Source organism: Heterodontus francisci, chromosome 20 (assembly GCF_036365525.1).
Source record: "Heterodontus francisci isolate sHetFra1 chromosome 20, sHetFra1.hap1, whole genome shotgun sequence".
In the NCBI taxonomy this organism is placed as follows: Eukaryota; Metazoa; Chordata; class Chondrichthyes; order Heterodontiformes; family Heterodontidae; genus Heterodontus; species Heterodontus francisci.
In genome coordinates, this window is record NC_090390.1 from 58,294,890 (window position 1) to 58,313,523 (window position 18,634).

An 18,634-nucleotide genomic window follows, 5' to 3' on the forward strand; every position below is an offset into this window, starting at 1 on the left:
GTCGTGAGTTACCAGGATCGAGTGGACTCCAGCCATGCCGGGGGAAAGATGGTGTGTATGCCAGCTCCCCAGAGGACAAGGTCACCTACTTGCTTTGCTGCAAAGGACTCAGTTGAGGACCTCGATGGAGAGGCATAAAGGAAAAAGCTGATGAGGATGCACAATGAGATGTTAGGTGCATTGGCAGTCCTGACAGAAAGCTTCCTGTCACTGTCAAGCAAGGGGGAGTCTGGGTCCAATTTGGCAAAGGTATTTCACAGAGCGTCCTCTCTCCCCAGCCTCCTCTCCAACGTGCTGCAGACCCAGAGACACGGCAACTGCAGCCCCCATGCCTGTTACAGCCTTTGTGCGAACAGGTCACCCAGTCTTCTGCCCTCCTTGTGAGCAGGCAGCAACGCTCCCTGCCAGATCCATAACATCTCCAATAACCCTACAGAGTACTTTCAGAGATTTTGCAATTGCAGACGTTGATCAAAAAGCACCTGACCTGCAGGTTGGGTGCCTGGCCCTTTAAGAAACACTTATGCTGGCCCCTCTTGCAACTGAACTCTTGTTCTTTGGCAAACGACATGCAAATTCATTGAATGGACCTGTGTGGTCCAAATTTGGAAATGGAGCGTCACATCAGAAGTGGCAGCACGCACAATGCGCACCAGGAAAGGGGCATTCGGATTCCGTAGTGCCAGTTTCAGCAGCTCTACAGGTCCAAATTTCGTGTCCACTATTTCTAAATAACAAGGCAACAAGCACTCTTCGATTGCACACACAATTGCTTCTTGATAATCAACTCCAAACTATGTTTGGATAAATAATAGATAAAAATAGGCAGAAGACTGATAACAGAGTGGGAATCCTAAACCAGTCTTGGTCCAACTTTCGTGTTCCAAAAAAAACCTACATCTGCCTAGTGACAAAATTTGGAAAATCTGTTCAACAGGCTGCAGGAGCAAAACCTTTCTTTTGCTATTGAAATGAGTGCAATACAGGTCAGACAGCCCAATGATGAGGCTGACATATTGCATGTCAAATACCATTCTCTGCAATTGAAAGATGTGGCTGGGCCAACAGATCTCTACCAGATAACAACAACAGCATGATAAGACTTTCTAGTACTCATTATTGCCAAAAGTTGCAGCTCCACATTCTGTATCAAATAAAAGGGTCATGAAGCATACCATAGAAAAGCCTCACACATTGTTCGCGCCTGCCTGTAGAGTCTCTCTCAGACAATGACATTGCCTGGACCTCTGTCCTTTCTGTACAGAAGTGGAAATGCAGAGTTAATGTAAATTTGCTGAACTAGAATTTCTGGAAGAAGAATTATAATCCCTTTATTATAGCAGCTAGGAGCCAAATCAACCATTAGGGTGGCTCCCTCTAACCCATGTAATAATGGCAGTTTTGTTGCCCTTGCTTACCTCTGCAGTATCTGTCAAAGGTTTAAAGCAGAGTCCTATTGTCATTTTACTGCTAAAAGGACTTGCTGAAAATAAATCACCTGATGTGACTTTTCCTCCTTAACCCAGAGGCACCAGGCTGAGGTCAGCTAATTCAACATAGATGGGATCATATGCAGGAACTTCTTTGCCTGTACGATTCAGCAACTCACTGCCTTAACAAGTTGAACCATTGGTGTAAAATAATAATATATTTCAAAACAAAACATTCCACGTGTATAAAAAAAAACTTCTAATGGTTTTCCTGGCTCCACAGCATCATTTCAGTTAAGTCTGTAGTAAGACCACATTGTTACATGCAAAGGGAGAAACAGAAGGCGTTCACATTAGATGATAGCCAGATCCCTCACCACCTCTTTCCCCCTCACTGCATAAAAAATCCTGCAATTTAAGTTGAGCTTCTTACCACAAAGTTGAACATTTTAAATCACAGAAATACATTTTGGAGCAATTGAGTGTTCTAAAAGCTCCATTTGATTATGGGAAACCTCTGAATTGTCCAAGGGCACCAAACTACAATTTATTCAAATTTTTGCACTTCCAGCAATCACCAAGGTCAAATTTATGAAACATCCATGCTTATCACAGCTGCACCATGTCACTATTCCACCTAATATACAAAAGGGAAGAAAAAAAAAATCACACCATTCAGCTTGAAGTCTCCGAATACAGCACAAAGCCATCTGGTGGCTGCACAACAGCAATTATTTCATTAATAGACTCCTGAATCAAATTTTAAAACATGAGTTACTATTGCACTGACTGTTCCCAAATTTATTAAAAAATGTAAAAATAAAATGAATGATTGCAATCTTTGTAAGACCTATGTAGAATAACGCAATACATGCTGCTGTAACCCCTCTGGTCTATAATCAATTTTCTCAGTGTCCACAGTTTCAGATATGATCAGTTGGATCTGGAAATATTATGTGGACGGTATTTTTTTTAACTTTTATTAGCCAAATCCCTTGTAAAGAAAATTTGTAGTGCAAGGCTATGAAATGCAAAATAAACACTTAACTGGCAAACAAATCTATGCCCGTGAAGATTTCCATGATTAGCAGCCAGCAGTGTACACTAAAATAAAATGGTTGCCAGGCACGCCTGGTAATATCTCATATCTGGACCCTGAATTTTTCCTGTGAAATTCTGGATCTGACAGCAAGGCCTGAAAATAGAAAGGATGAAGAGGAGAAATGGGGACAATGTGTTTTAATATTCAATGGCCAGGATTTCCATTCCTGATTGTTGTCCAGTGACTGCTGGAATTGTCCATGTGCTTATTTTGGGTAACAACAAAATGGCCGCAGAATTTGGATCTGCTGGAGCCGGTGCTCTGGAAGCCAGAACAGCTGCAAATGGTGGGGGTACCACTTCCTGGCACTTCCAGCACAGCTCACATGTGCCCCATGCCTACGCCAGATGCACGTAGAATGTACAGCTTGTGGCGTCAAACAGCCTCTAAAGCTGATTTGGCATGTTCTGCCAATTCTGGCCATGTGGGTCCAGTTAATACCCTCTCATAATCACTCCCAGCTGAAAATGTTTTCAGCTGCAGGAGGGATTCCACACTATTATTTAAAGGGCCAGCCATCCAACTGCAGGTGAGGTGCTATAGACTTATGTTCGCTGTTGCAGGGTTGTGGAAGTATTGTGTTGTGTTCTTGGAGTAGTTTTGGTGATTTGTTGCATTTTGAAGGGGGCTTTGCTGCATCTTGACAGGGAGGTCAGAGGAGTTTTCTGCCTTGTCAACAGACAGCCAGCTAGAGTTCTGGGAGCTATAGTTGCAGTCCCTCTTCAGTTGCAACACAACAGGAACATGAAGTACAGGCAGCAGAGAGCAGAAGCTGTGCATAGAGGGAGAAGAAGGAGGTTTGTCCATGTTAGGCCCTACATACCAAGTGGTTTCCAGGAACACCTCTGCTACCTCCACCTTAGCCAGGAGCAATGTTTGAGCCTATGATACAGCAAGGAGGTGGTCACTGAACTGTGCCACCACCTTCAACAGGATCTACAGCCGCACAGCAATGTAGGAATGGCACTGCCAGTGGCTGTCAAGGTCACTGTCGCCTTCAATTTTTACACTTGCAAATCTTTCCAGGCAGGACTAGGCGATATAGCTAACATTTCAGAGTTCACCGTCCATCACTACATCAGGGAGGTAACAGAGGCCCTGCACAGAAGAAGAGAGGATTTCATCAACTCCTCCCTTACCAGAGATAAGCAAGAGGTCCAGAAGTGGGAATTTGCCAGGCTGGCGGGATTCTCAATGGTGTAGGGAGCCATTAAGTACATGTATCTGGCTCTTGGGCCCCACATGTAAATGGAGAGATGTATGGAATCACAAAGACTACCACTCCACCAAAGTGCAGGTGGTGTGTGACCATGCACAGAACATCATGTCAGTGAATGCCCGCTATCCTGGCAGTAATACAATGTCTTCTTCCTGAGGCAGTCAGCTGTTCCTGCCACCTTTGGGCTACCATAACAAACTAGAACCTGACTCATGACTCCCCTCCTCCACTCCACTCAAGGTCACTGCACCTATAACGAGACCCATGCAGCAACAAGAAACATCATGCTTGCCACAACTTTGCACAGCAGCGAGATTTGGACTTGTAGGAGGAACAAGTTGCAAAGCAGAGTCTGACAGACAATTCTGAGCAGGAGGAGGAGAAGGAGAAGAAATGTGATGTGGCCAAGGCACCAGCAGTGCTGCACACTGTTGCCCGGATGCCCTCATTATTGCAAGGTTTACTTAGGCTCCACCAGTCCATCCATTTGGCAGCCACATACAAAAGTCACTTCTCTCCCCCACCAATTTCCCCAACACAAAGCAGTCCTGCAACCAGCCAAGCCTCACTTTCACAGTCCCCATCCCCAGTGCTTGGAGTCAGTTCATGTCTCACCATTCATCACAAGTGCTGGAAAATGGGATGAGAATAGTTAGGTGCTTGATGGCCGGCACAGATACAGTGGGCCGAAGGGCCTGTTTCTGTGCTGTATAACTCTATGACCCTATGTGAAAAGGCCACTTGCCAGGTAGCAAAGAAAAATGGGCAACATGGGGAAGTGGTAGAAACAATAATATTTATGTGGCTCAAAAATTAAACAGAAACATAATATTCTAACATTGTGTAACACACTCATGTGCATACCTCGTGCAACTACAAATCTTTACTCTTCCTCTTCCTAGCACTTCAAATTGGTGCAGCCCCTGTGGCTTCAGCAGAGTTAGACACTGGCTACTCAGATCCCTGCTCTGACTGCTGAGCTGCTCTTGGCTGACGTTCTCTGGGTTTTGAAGCCAGTAAGGGCCCTGGCAAAAACTGCAGCACCAGCACCTGTGCAGGGACTGACTCGGCCATCAGGACACCAGGTAACATTTAGGGTACTGACTGAGGCAGGGGGAGTCAAGGGGTGAGAAGTGGAGCATTTTGAACTGACTCCTCACTTCTGTGTCCCCTTTCACCATCATCCCTCTCACTTCCTGCACTTCCCTGCTGGCAATGAGCTGGATAGCACTTTTCTGCAGATCAGTGGGGCAATGAAGTAGGGTTTCATGAATTCTAGTTATGGTGGCATTCATTGTGTGCAAGCCATTAGTGAGGGCCTGCATGCACTCGTTTGACTGCTACTTCTGTTGTTCCATGCAGGTGAAGACATCATTGGAAAGACCTGCAAAACTATGGACTCCTCCAATCTCTTTATAAGCATGCACAGTGAGGCTGGAACCCCTGCCAGTACATTGCACATTCTTTGCTGCTGCACCTAAAGTAATCTCTTTGTCAATGACCTCTGAGGTTCAGCCCAGTTTAGCACAGCTTGGAACATCCTGTAGCCTCTGACATGGACTCTCCACTGCTGTCCCCGTCTCCACCATCTCCTTTTACTCACTTGTGACATGTGAATCACATGTGAATACTCAACTATCTTCCTTACTGGTCCTACTGAAGTGAGAGTATCTGAGCTGGTGCATAGTCTGCATGAGTCCTGTGGTGGTGCAGCCTCAGAGTGAGTGACCTGCTCATCGTCCTCCTCCACCACCTCCTGCAAGATGCTTAAAGGCCCTGGGGCACACTAAAAATGTAAATTAAAACTGTTAAGGTAAGCATGTTTTACGTAACCATTTAGTGATCATATTTCCATCGTTACTGTCATCAAGTCAATATGGGTGAATGTGGTATGCCATGTGGCTGTCTGATAGTTAATTCGGTCACCAGGTAGCTGGGAGGCCCCCATCTTAGATGGCCAAGGATGACAAGACTCCACAGATGTCCAGCATCTCCTCCACTGCAGTTGTTAGTGGAGAGATGGCTGGAGAGCCAACACCAGCTCTTTGCCACTCCCCACTTTCTGTGCTCTCTTCTCTTGCAAGGAGGGAAAGAAGAAAGCTTTGAATGAGAGTAATGGTATGTGTTGGATGAATGGAGAACATTTGTTGAGGGTGACTATGAGGGAAACAGATGACATTGCATAAAGAGGAGAAGTGTCAGTGGTGGATAGACAGACCGAGATGTGAGGAAGTGCACAGACAGAGAGGGATTGGTTCACCTGCAAGGGAAGTTGGTGTGAGGAATGCTGTGCTGGAGTAGTCTTGAGAAGGCAGAGTGGCAGGGGGTTGGCATGATATACACATCAAGATATAATTGACTGTGTCACTGTATTCACTTTTTCTGCCCTGTTTTGGTTATTAAACTGCTTTCGGCATTGAATCCAGGAGAGAGGCACCACACTCTTGCAGCCTGCTCCACTATCTCCAGATACATCCTCTTGATTTCACAGACAGGCTTCTTTCTCCCATCAGTAAAGAACAATATCTCCCTGTGGGTCCTTATAGCCCCCAACATCACATCCAGAGAGGTGTCACTAAAACACGGCACAGTGTTTCTGTGTGTGCAGTTCATTTGTCACTTCCTTGTGTTCTGCTCCCAAGTCCAGAATCTATCAAATTGAATATTTGCAATGTCCCCTTAAATAGTGAAATTGAAATTGACTCACGGGATCACTATCACGCCTGCTCAGCCTACTTGGACAGGAAACCCAGAAATAATATGTTAATGCAGTGGCAGGTTTAAAGTGCCACTGCCTGATGAGCTGCACTTACTTCCAGTTTTGCAGCGTGCTACTGGACGCCACCTCCCTGCCCCGCTGTCAGCAACTTAAAATCTAGTGTCTTCAGGAGAGGCAGGGTTAAAATTGACAAAATAAAAAGAAAATGTAAACATATTATTTGGAGAAAGTTAGTAAGAAAAATAGAAGTGCAGGAAACTATGAGCATTAGTAAAAAGGGAGAAAAGATAGATAAGTGAGAAAGAACAAAAGCAGGGAAAACTGGGAAGGGATCGTGCATGAAGCTGAACTGGTTAGGCAGTTAACTGAAGAAAGGAATTGAGGAAACAGGGAGAGGAAAAACAGCAGAGGCTTCCAAGCAGATTTTCCACAAGAAAAGGATATTTTAAAAAAAATAGATGCTAAGAAAGGAAGTAGTGCCCTGACTAGATAAGCGAACTGTTTCCTCCACTCCAAAAAAAAAAGAGAATGGCTCAATTAATAATATCCAGCAATTTATTATTTGTAGCTTGCATTCTGGACAAGTAGATCTGCTCAAACAAACAATGACCAATAATATGAAGAGTTCACTCTTGACATTAATTTTCAAATATTGTGTTTTGTTTCAGCCACCATCTATTCTGCAGAGGTTATATTTGTAATATCCTATTAAATGCTCCCAGCAATGTTGCACAGGAAGGAAAAAATTACATCCTGCAAAAAGAAAAGTGTACGAGTTCCTCTCCAATCATGAGGGCGAAAGCAGGCAGAACCGGCAGAGGCTACTTGTTTAAGTTTTGGGAGTTCCAGATGGATCTTGTTTAATGTCCTGTGAGTTGAATTGTTTAGCATGGCAGAATATGTGTCTGAGGTAAATCTAGTGTTCTGGAATTTGCAACATTTAAATCTCGAAAGCAGAATTGAAATGCAAGACCTATCTAATTAAAATAGGCTGCCAAGGTGGTCACTGAATAGAGGTGTGAGGGAAAAGGGAAAAATTACAGGAAAATAAAGCTAAGTTGCTCTCAGGCACCTGCATGTGTTTGGACAGATTGCACGTCACTGTTCTTCATTTAGGAATGGTAAGCAATCAGAAACGTTTAACAAAAGAAACAAATTTTACAAAGAAAATAAGGGATTGGAAGGGAAACAGTTGTATATTTTGTAACTTGCGTCTGTAAAATTTGGGGGCAACGTTTGTGATTCAGAATCTTCAACTTTGTCCAGGGAAATTTGGTGGAATTCTGGCTTCAAAACCTCTTCCATAAATTTGATGGAATTCTTTATTTAGGAAATTGTAGGTTTACAATAAACATAACAAAGATAGTATAAAGTTTTATATGCATAATGGAGGAATGGAATGGTGGAGGGTGTTGAGCACTGACATCAATATAGTATACTAGTGCTAGTATGCAGGCTCCTCACAGCCTTATCTGTTGATCTCAGCTATGCTACAACAGGGAAGCAGCAAACAGAAGCCTGGCATTTGCGACTAGTGGAGGGAAAAATCAGCAATGGTCCCACAAACCTACCAATAGCCAGTTATAAAGTGGAAACTTACCTGTTCAGTATCTTGGTGTGGGAAATCCATTGACAGGGAATAAAAGATGAAAGTAAAAAAAAAGGACAAAAAAAAATCAATCTGATGTTTGCAAGACTATGGCCAGAATTTAACATTGGGCCGGAGGTCCTGCCCACCGGCCGAAAAGTTGGAGACGAGCCCGCCTCCACTGGGCCTGGGGAGCCATGTGAGGATTTTTCACTCCCCAGGCCCTTAATTGGCCTTGGGTGGGACTTCCACCTCCTTGATGCAGGAGGTCCTGCCGAATGGAGCTGCCAGCCAATCAGCGGGCCGGCAGCTCTTAGTTCCAGCAGTGCCACCAGGAACGGTGGCTGCTCCTGGGACTACACCCAGCCACCACAGCACAAGGAAGGACTGTTCCAGAACATGGTCGGCACAGTGGCGCAGTGGTATGGACGGCGCAGTGGTTAGCACCGCAGCCTCACAGCTCCAGCGACCCGGGTTCGATTCTGGGTACTGCCTGTGCGGAGTTTGCAAGTTCTCCCTGTGACTGCGTGGGTTTTCGCCGGGTGCTCCGGTTTCCTCCCACAGCCAAAGATTTGCAGGTTGATAGGTAAACTGGCCATTATAAATTGCCCCGAGTATAGGTAGGTGATAGGGGAATTGATGGAAGGTGGGGATGTGGTAGGAATATGGGATTAATGTAGGATTAGTATAAATGGGTGGTTGATGGTCGGCACAGACTCAGTGGGCCGAAGGGCCTGTTTCAGTGCTGTATCTCTAAACAAAAAAAAACTATGGTAAGTTTTGGGGCCTGGCCGGGGACAATCGGCTGGGCCCCAGCAAGGCAAAGGGGGCGGTTAGGGGGACGGGGAGGCTGTGTTATGCGGTGGGGGTGGTTGCAGCTTTGGGGGCAGCCCTCTGTGGGGCACAGGGTGCCTGATCAGGAGCACCATCCCCCACAGCCCACAAGAAGGCTGCCTGGTAGCCTTCTTGGGTGCTTAGCTGTCTGGCCGCTGAGGGTAAAATACCAGCGGCGGTGGGAGGAGGCCCTTAAGTGGCAGTTAATTGGCCACTTAAGGGCCTTGATTGGCCTGGGGTGGGCGGGCCGTTTCACGTTGCCACCGCCCTGTGTAAAATTGCAGCGGAGGTGGGAAGGCATCAGGAATGGCCTTCCATGCCCCTCCCCCATCTCCCACTCAATTTTTCAGCTTGCTTCCTGCCACCAGCCCACTCGTTGGGGGGCCATAAAATTCCGGCCTATGTCACTATGGTCACAAAGCTGGTTAATGCCAGGATGGGACAGATTGAGGCAGATGAGTGGCATTGTGATATGTAACAAACTTTCACTGTAATACAAGTAGAACAGAACTGTGCCTCAAACAGAGCAATGCAAAAACAGAACAAACAGCTCCTGAAAATTATTCAGTCATATTAATGTGAAAATACAATGGCATAATTACACATTAATGCTACAAGTCACAAACTCTGTACATCAGTAAATTTGTAAGAAAGGTTTCTGTTTCCCACTTTACTGAACAGGCAGTCCTCGTAAATCATTCCATTGCCAAACTACTGCACCTCCCATTAGCATTGGCTTCCATTTGAACTTTTTCCAATATTTTTCATGATTTAAGATTGTAGGACACAAGGCGACTAACTTTACCAAGTCCTGAGTTATCATTCAAAAGATTTCTTTGAGAAGACTCTTAGAAAGTAAAGAATTCAAGATATGTTTTCCCATTTGCTAATTTTGCTAAAAAGCGAGTGCAAAATATACTCCCTGAAAAGGAATGTGGACAAAATGAAGCAATAAATAAGCCAATAATATATATTGTATAAAATTAAAGATAATATACCTACATAAGAAGATTAGCTGTGTTAGAATATGGAATATGGAAAGACAGTATCCTACAAATGGCATAATTGTGAAAAGTACAGATGAACAGACAGATCTTGGTGTCCATATACGCAAGTACTTAGAGATGGCAGTGCAAGTGGATAAGGTAGTTTTTAAAAAAGCATATATATTACTTATGTTTATACATCGAGGAATAGAATATAAATGCAAAGCGATAATGTTTGAACATTGTAAAATTACTGGTTAGACCTCAGCTGGTGTATTGTGGCAAGTTCTGGGCATCACACTTTAGTAAAGGTATAAATGCCTTAGAGGTTTACCACATTGTTACCAGGGATGAGGGACTTCAGTTATGAGGAGAGGTTGGAAAAGTTAGAACGGTTCCCCTTGGAACAGGGAAGGTTAAGAGGTGACCTAATAGCAGCTTTCCAGATGAGGTTTTGATCAAGTAGATAGACAAAAACTACTCCCTCTGGCAAGTGGATCAATAAGCAGAGGCCATAGATTCAAAATCATTGGGTAAAGATCAAAGGGGAGAAGAGAAGAAGTTTTGGGATCCGGAACACCCTACCTAAAAATGTGGTGGAAGCTGATCCATAAATTAAAAGGGAGTTGGACAGGTCCTTGAGGAACCTACAGGGTTATGAGCTAAAAGTGGGGATGTGGATTAAGCATGACTGCTCTTTCATACAGTCAGCACAGGCACGACAGGCTGAATGGGCTCCTTCTGTGCTGTAAGTTTCTATGATTTTATAAAACAGTACAAATAGATTTTAAAAAGACTAGCAGTAACAAAGTGATTCAGTAAAACATGTGAGCAGATGTTTTGATACAATGAACGTAACAATCTGTACTTGGAAGAGCAAGCAACTGAGCTGGAAACAAAGTACTGCATTTCTAGCAGTACCGGCCACCATTATGTCTTAAATAGGAATTCATCATTGAAGGAGTCATGCCCCACATGTTTAATACATTTTCACAAAAGGAACAGTAGTTGCAGAAGGAAAATGAAGCCCCTCAAATCTGCATGGAGTAGATGATGAAAGTGTCTAAAAGCATTACTCACCAGGTTTGCCTTATTTGCATTGCAAGCAAATGACCAGAAGCAAAGTGACAGCATAATGGAAAAAGGCAACTAGTTAGGTAAGCAGAAAAAAAACACTCAAAACCTGTTAGAAAGGACCAGAAAAATCACTCTCTGACAAGTCTTATTTTTCTTACTTAAAAAATTAAAAGAAAACAGCGATTGCAAAAGTGGGAGGAGAGGAAGAGAAACTAAAGCAGCATTTTTGAAAAAGCAAATAAGAAACAGTAATAGTGTTACATAGCAGTGAAGGAAGACCAAAAACCTCAAAAAGGTAGAGAAATTATGTAATTTTCAATTTGTTTTTGAAGAATTTAGCAAGTTGTATTGAATACAAGTTATATCAGGAACAATCGTGACAACTAAACAGCAAACTTACTGACCTAATGTGATTTACTGGCATTTGATTCTGCTAAAAGCTTGGTAAGATTTATGCTGTATGACAGCAGCTGTTGGGAGCTATGTCAGTCCACAAAAGACACAATGACTACAGCTTCCTCCACCTTTTGCTGTTCTCTCTTTCTTCTGTCCCCTAACCAAAAGTAGAAACTCAATCAGAAGCTTACTGCTCACAGAAAGCCATCTAATTTTTATACTCACAATATATTAAATGTTTTAATGCTTCCTCTTTCAGTTACCCTTAACTCCCTATATCACTACTTAGCTGATCACTTAAACTGTTTTAAGCACCATAAGTATACTTACCATTATACTAACCTTTTAGTCCTTCAGACACTAAGTGGTGCTATGCTCCACAGTGTCACCCATTTTATTCTGTCTTTACTGTGCCTCCAAAAACTCTGTGTGCAGCCCTGGCTGGATGCCTGTCCATACTTGCAACCTGAAACCTGGGGTACTATCTGTATTTCTCTCCACAGCAGTGACCCACCACATCCTGCCAGATGCCTTATCCCCTCCCAGACTGACCACCCACATGTCCCATCCCTAATGAAAAAGAGAAAATTGAAACGTAAATGAGTAGAGAGATTGAAGAAATGAAAGAGAAGAGAGCAGTGCTGAGAGGGACTAGCAGAAGAGAAAAGAAACGGAAAACGTAAAAGGCAAGAAAAGTGTGAGAAAAAGAAACATGAGCGGAAGAGAATTACAAGATGAGACACAGGATGGCACAACAGGAGATAAAGGAGAGAGACAGGGCAAGAGGCAGAGACAGAAAGAGCAGAGAAAATAGAAAATGGAGAGAAAGAAGAAAGAGAAAGAAAAATGAGAGGGAAAGAAATAGGGGCGAGTAAAAGGGAAGAGAAAGAAAAGGAGAGAAAAGCAAAATGAAATAAAAAAAGGATGAGCGAGATAGGCAAGAGAAAGACTCCACTAATTCACTGTGAGGAGTGCCATCGTAGAACCACTACAACAAAATGGGGAGGTTGAAGAGTGGACCTCAAACCTGGTATCCACGCACAAAAAGGGAGAATATTCTGGTCCACATAACTAACTGCAAGTTTACCTCTCGATAAATTTGTTGCAATGATACTGTAATCACTAACACTCCAGTGTAAACATCACCAATAAATGACAATGCCAGCCACAGTCAATCAAAAAACCTACAGCTCACATAAAATTAAAGCCAAATTATAAAACAATTAATGAACGTAACTGCAATTTCAGATCATGATCTAATTCACAGGATTATCATCATCCATGTGTCATCAATACTTCAAGACTGCTTGTAACTAATCTCCACATGTTGACCTGTTAAGATTTCTTTCTAAAATATTGGATATGTCACAGGAATTATGCAATATATATTTTGATAGCTGCAACATGCCCTGGATAGGAGCAGAATAAAATGCAGCCTAGTGCAAAAGGAGTGAGTTTTCATGGTTAGAGATTAACTTTTCAGAGATGAAGCTACAAAAGTTGAAAGCTTTCCTACTCCTTTCTGGAGTTATACCCAGATACAAAGTTAGAATATTTCATTTTAGATTTTGGCTAAGCTGCTTTCTCACTTAACTTAATCTGTTCATGTGTTTAACAATGTAAGAAACAAGTTTTACCTATCATTTGAGCAATGGTCTTCTCATACTCTGCAACAATCCTCCTGTAGACGAGAAAAGCTACAATGAGAAGAGTGTGAACACAGACATGTACAATGACTGATGTATAATACACCTTTTAATATGGTAAAGCACCATATCAAAAAAGTTTCCAAATCAAGCATTTGCAGAAGTGTGGTGAGAAAATCATTCTAAAAGAATAATTGCATTGATACTATTTAAAATCAAAAGCACCAAAATCTAACAAAGGCTGTTTCTTCGATATGTGCATGTTCTTAATGGGATTTTACTAAAAAATTATGAAATTCAGATAGAGTGGCAATTGTATCTTCTTTGGAGTGAGCAGGCTTAGAATTTGAATAAACTCTTCATGCTATTTGACATGTTTGAGCTAAACATTTAATGCAATGTGCTGCCTGAAAGGTGATTTCATGACAAAAATATGAAGTCAATGGTTCATGAATAATAAGCAGAACAGAGAAAATCTGTAAGTGCCACTACAAAACCAAATCCTTATCATATTCCATTTTTCCTGGTGCAGTCCGTAGACCTGCATTCTTGGGAAATGGCAGCCCCATGTAGACCACCTCAGATGCAAATTGACCTGCCTCTGATCATTTCTCTGCAACTCTTGCTCCTCCTCAAGCTTCCCGAGGGAAAGGAATTCATGTCCTCACATTGCGGGGTGTTTGAAAGGTATTGTGAGCTTTCTGAAATGCGGATATAAAAACTAAATTTTTTTTTTTTTGCAAGTGCAAGAAAGTGGCGAAGCCAAAGTAAAGTACATTTCACAAAATGCAGAAAAAAGGAGCCGAAATTGTAAAAACTGCAGGGAGGATCAACATCCAGGTACCTTTTAAAAACTCACTGCCACCAAAGTCCACAAGCAATTTTTTCAAAGCTTCCATTTTATATAGGTCCACAATTATGGTGCGTTTCCCAAATAATTCTGGGGCTTTTGCGCAATAGTAAGTGCCACCGTAATTTAACTTTTTCTTTTAGACACCCTTAATAAATTTGTCACTAGCCAGTAGCAAGAGCCTCCGATAATATAGCACATTGTAGGGAAAAAAAAACAAGCTTCGCAGATCGTGCACAGAGGAGGCCTAAGCCACTCGCTGTCCCAACAATGGCTGGAATTTTATGTCCCCCTCCCAAAGAGCAGGTTGGTGTCGGGGGCGTAAAATGGAGTGGGCAGCTCAGGGGGGCCCTTCCCGACCTGCTCCCACCCCTGTCGCCATTTTACACGGGGTGGCGGCAGCGGAAACCGTCCCGCCCTGATGGCCCAACCACCCCCAACACGCGCCCCCCATCCCTATAATCGACCACTGTTGCCTCGCTGGGGCCTGACCAATCACCCCCAGTGAAGCCCCAAAAACTTATCTTTTACAAGGGCATCCTTCCTCTTCTTGCTGATGCTCGGTTGCAGTCCCAGCAGTGGTCACCACTCCCAGTGGCATTGCTGGCACTAAGAGTAGCAGGCCCGCTGATTGGCCAGCAGCTCCATTGGGCATGACTTCCTGCTTTAATGTGGTGCAAGTCCCACCTAAGAACAATTAAGGGCCTGGGCACCATAAAATGTGGTCCAGATCCCCAGGCCAAGCAGAGGTGGGATCGCCACCGACTTTTCAGTTGGTGGATGGCTCCCGTCCAACGAAAGTAAAATTCCGGCCAATGTGCTTGGCAGCATTGCCAATGTGATGCATCATTTAGAAAATAGTTGGGAATCGAGAAAAGTTCATTTAAGGCACTTAGAAAGCACAAATATTGACTGAAGAGTCTGCGAAAAGATAGTCAATGTCTGTATATCACAGTGAAAAAAAAATCAGTTTCTCTTCAATTTGCCAGTTACAAATTTGTTCACTAAAAACATATAAGCTCACTGGAAGCAGAGTTTCATTTAAAACAGCCTTCATAGAAGATGACAAACATACAGGAGAATTTTTAAAGTGGGAGCTATCTGAGATTCAGAGTAGCCACATCATCCATGGCATTGGCTGTTGGCAATCTATGAGGCTTTTGCTGCTTTATGGCATGAATGGGGAGGAACATGGTTGTGGAATGTATTAATCCAAATGTCACAGTACAAACAGAAAGCTGGGCCAGATAGGCTGCATTTTGTCCAACTCCAAACAGAAGTTTATGCCACTGAAAGCATTAAACATCTTGCGTCAAAACTTTAGGATGGTTTATATGAAACAAGAATCCTGTATTAAAAAGTCTGAACTACAGTATATAATGTACACTTTGTGGTTACTGCAAGATATTCTCCAGTTCTTGGTTTAGAACTGTAAAAAGCAATTATTAAATTGTCTTTTTTGCCTAAACTGCATTGCCTTTTCATTTAAGCTGTGTTAGTCCACCCAAATCTTAGACTGACTAACAACGGTTTTATGTAGTTCGGGATAAGGGTTTTACAGTATTAATCACATTTGCTGTGAAGCACAGGAACGTATTCTTCTCTGGAAGGCATTATTTACTCAATCTCAGTTTCACCTGTTAACCTGAACTATTAGAATGTTGGACTATAACTAACCAAAACATTTGGCGACTGAAGGAAGTAATGGGCTGTTTTTGTTTACCAGATTTGCCAGTTATGTCTTCTCAAAAGGTAACAGTAATGCATAATGTGCACCTCATCACAGTACAACACAGCTTAAAAGCTCACCATTGCTTTTTCAGCTTCACAATGTTATAAGGATCTGTCAGGCCATGTTACTCATAATCCCTCAGCTATGTTATAGTTTTTATATTCACAGGACCACTACTTCTAAAGACAGTGCTCTACTCTCAGTAAAAAAAAATCACTGCTGTTAAAGGATTGTATAATAATCCTGGTTTAGTATTTTAAAGTAAAATACCTCCTCTTGCCATCATGTTATGCAGAGTTACAGGCAAAACCTGGTGTCTATGATGGCAGTTAGTAAGAGACATAGGATAGAGTTTTACTGGCCCTGTGGAGGCAGAAATGGAGGCGGTGGGCATGGTGGGGGGCAGTAAATTGGCAGGGGCCCACATCAGGCCAGCTTCCCAACGCCTTCTCACTGCCGACCAATTTTACTAGTTGTGGGCGGCAGGATGGATCAGTGGCTGACAGATTGAACAAAGAACAAAAAACAGTACGGCACAGGAACAGGCCATTCAGCCCACCAAGCCTGCGCCGATCTTGATGCCTGCCTCAACTAACACCTTCTGCACTTCCGGGGCCCATATCCCTCTATTCCCTTCCTATTCATGTATTTGTCAAGATGCCTCTTAAACGTCATTATCGTACCTGCTTCCACCACCTCCCCTGGCAGCAAGTTCCAGGCACTCACCACCCTCTGTGTAAAAAAACTTGCCTCGCACATCCCCTCTAAACTTTGCCCCTTGCACCTTAAACCTATGTCCCCTAGTAACTGACTCTTCCACCCTGGGAAAAAGCTTCTGACTATCCACTCTGTCCATGCCGCTCATAACTTTGTAAACCTCGATCATGTCGCCCCTCCACCTCCGTCGTTCCAGTGAAAACAATCCGAGATTTTCCAACCTCTCCTCATAGCTAATGCCCTCCAGACCAGGCAACATCCTGGTAAACCTCCTCTGTACCCTCTCCAAAGCCTCCACGTCCTTCTGGTAGTGTGGTGACCAGAATTGCACGCAATATTCTAAGTGTGGCCTAACTAAGGTTCTGTACAGCTGCAGCATGACTTGTCAATTTTTATACTCTATGCCCCGACCAATGAAGGCAAGCATGCCGTATGCCTTCTTGACTACCTTATCCACCTGCGTTGCCACTTTCAGTGACCTGTGGACCTGTACGCCCAGATTTCTCTGCCTGTCAATACTCCTAAGGGTTCTGCCATTTACTGTATACTTCCCACCTGCATTAGATCTTCCAAAATGCATTACCTCACATTTGTCCGGATTAAACTCCATCTGCCATTTCTCCGCCCAAGTCTCCAACTGATCTATATCCTGCTGTATCCTCTGACAATCATCATCATTATCTGCAACTCCACCAACCTTTGTGTCGTCCGCAAAGTTACTAATCAGACCAGCTACATTTTCCTCCAAAGCATTTATATACTACAAACAGCAAATGTCCCAGTACTGATCCCTGCAGAACACCACTAGTCACATCCCTCCATTCAGAAAAACACCCATCCACTGTTACCCTCTGTCTTCTATGACTGAGCCAGTTCTGTATCCATCTTGCCAGCTCACCTCTGATCCCGTGTGACTTCACCTTTTGTACCAGTCTGTCATGCGGGACCTTGTCAAAGGCTTTACTGAAGTCCATTCAGATAACATCCACTGCCCTTCCTTCATCAATCATCTTCGTCACTTCCTCAAAAAACTCAATCAAATTAGTAAGACACGGCCTCCCCTTCACAAAACCATGCTGTCTCTCGCTAATAAGTTTGTTTGTTTCCAAATGGGAGTAAATCCTGTCCCGAATAATCCTCTCTAATAGTTTCCCTACCACTGACGTAAGGCTCACTGGCCTATAATTTCCTGGATTATCCTTGCCACCCTTCTTAAACAAAGGAACAACATTGGCCATTCTCCAGTCCTCTGGGACCTCACCTGCAGCCAATGAGGATGCAAAGATTTCTGTCAAGGCCCCAGCAATTTCTTCCCTTGCCTCCCTCAGTATTCTAGGGTAGATCCCATCAGGCCTTGGGGACTTATCTACCTCAATGCTTTGCAAGACACCCAACACCTCCTCCTTTTTGATAATGAGATGACTGAGACTATCTACACTCCCTTCCCTAGGCTCATCATCCACCAAGTCCTTCTCTTTGGTGAATACTGATGCAAAGTACTCATTTAGCACCTCGCCCATTTCCTCTGGCTCCACACATAGATTCCCATCTCTGTCCTTGAGTGGGCCAACCCTTTCCTTGGTTACCCTCTTGCTCTTTATATATGTATAAAAAGCCTTGGAATTTTCCTTAATCCTGTTTGCCAATGACTTTTCATGACCCCTTTTAGCCCTCCTAACTCCTTGCTTAAGTTCCTTCCTACTATCTTTATATTCCTCAAGTGCTTCGTCTGTTCCTAGCCTTCCAGCCCCTACAAATGCTTCCTTTTTCTTTTTGACTAGGCTCACAATATCCCATGTTATCCAAGCTTCCCGAAACTTGCCAAACTTGTCTTTCTTCCTCACAGGAACATGCTGGTCTTGGATTCTAATCAGCTGACGTTTGAAAGACTCCCACATGTCAGATGTTGATTTACCCTCAATCAGCCACCCCCAATCTAAATTCTTCAGTTCCTGCCTAATATTGTTATAAGTAGCCTTCCCCCAATTTAGCACCTTCACCCGAGGACTACTCTTATCCTTATCCACAAGTACCTTAAAACTAATGGAATTATGGTCACTGCTCCCGAAATACTCCCCCACTGAAACTTCGACCACCTGGCCGGGCTCATTCCCCAATACCAGGTCCAGAATGGCCCCATCCCTAGTTGGAGTATCTACATACTGTTTCAAGAAGCCCTCCTGGATGCTCCTCACAAATTCTGCCCCATCCAAGCCCCTAGCACTAAGTGAGTCCCAGTCAATATAGGGGAAGTTAAAATCACCCACCACCACAACCCTGTTACCTTTACATCTTTCCAAAATCTGTCTACACGTCTGCTCCTCTACCTCCCACTGGC

At 43.5% G+C, this 18,634-nt stretch overlaps 1 protein-coding gene across 8 annotated transcripts in view; it reads right to left on the minus strand.

Annotated features, from left to right (window-relative positions):
* LOC137380660 (uncharacterized) overlaps positions 1 to 18,634 on the minus strand; it is a 239,302-nt gene that overhangs the window by 14,121 nt on the left and 206,547 nt on the right. For 5 of the 8 annotated variants that reach the window (XM_068052842.1, XM_068052840.1, XM_068052838.1 and 2 more), the window contains 2 exons: positions 12,989 to 13,032; positions 1,176 to 1,256 (listed from right to left, as the gene is read on the minus strand). The exons of 1 other annotated variant lie outside the window; for it this stretch is intronic. In XM_068052842.1, the coding sequence (XP_067908943.1) occupies positions 1,176 to 1,256; positions 12,989 to 13,032 (125 nt within the window). The remainder of the gene's footprint in view (positions 1 to 1,175; positions 1,257 to 12,988; positions 13,033 to 18,634) is intronic. 2 more of the 8 variants (XM_068052841.1, XM_068052837.1) reach the window with 1 other exon arrangement.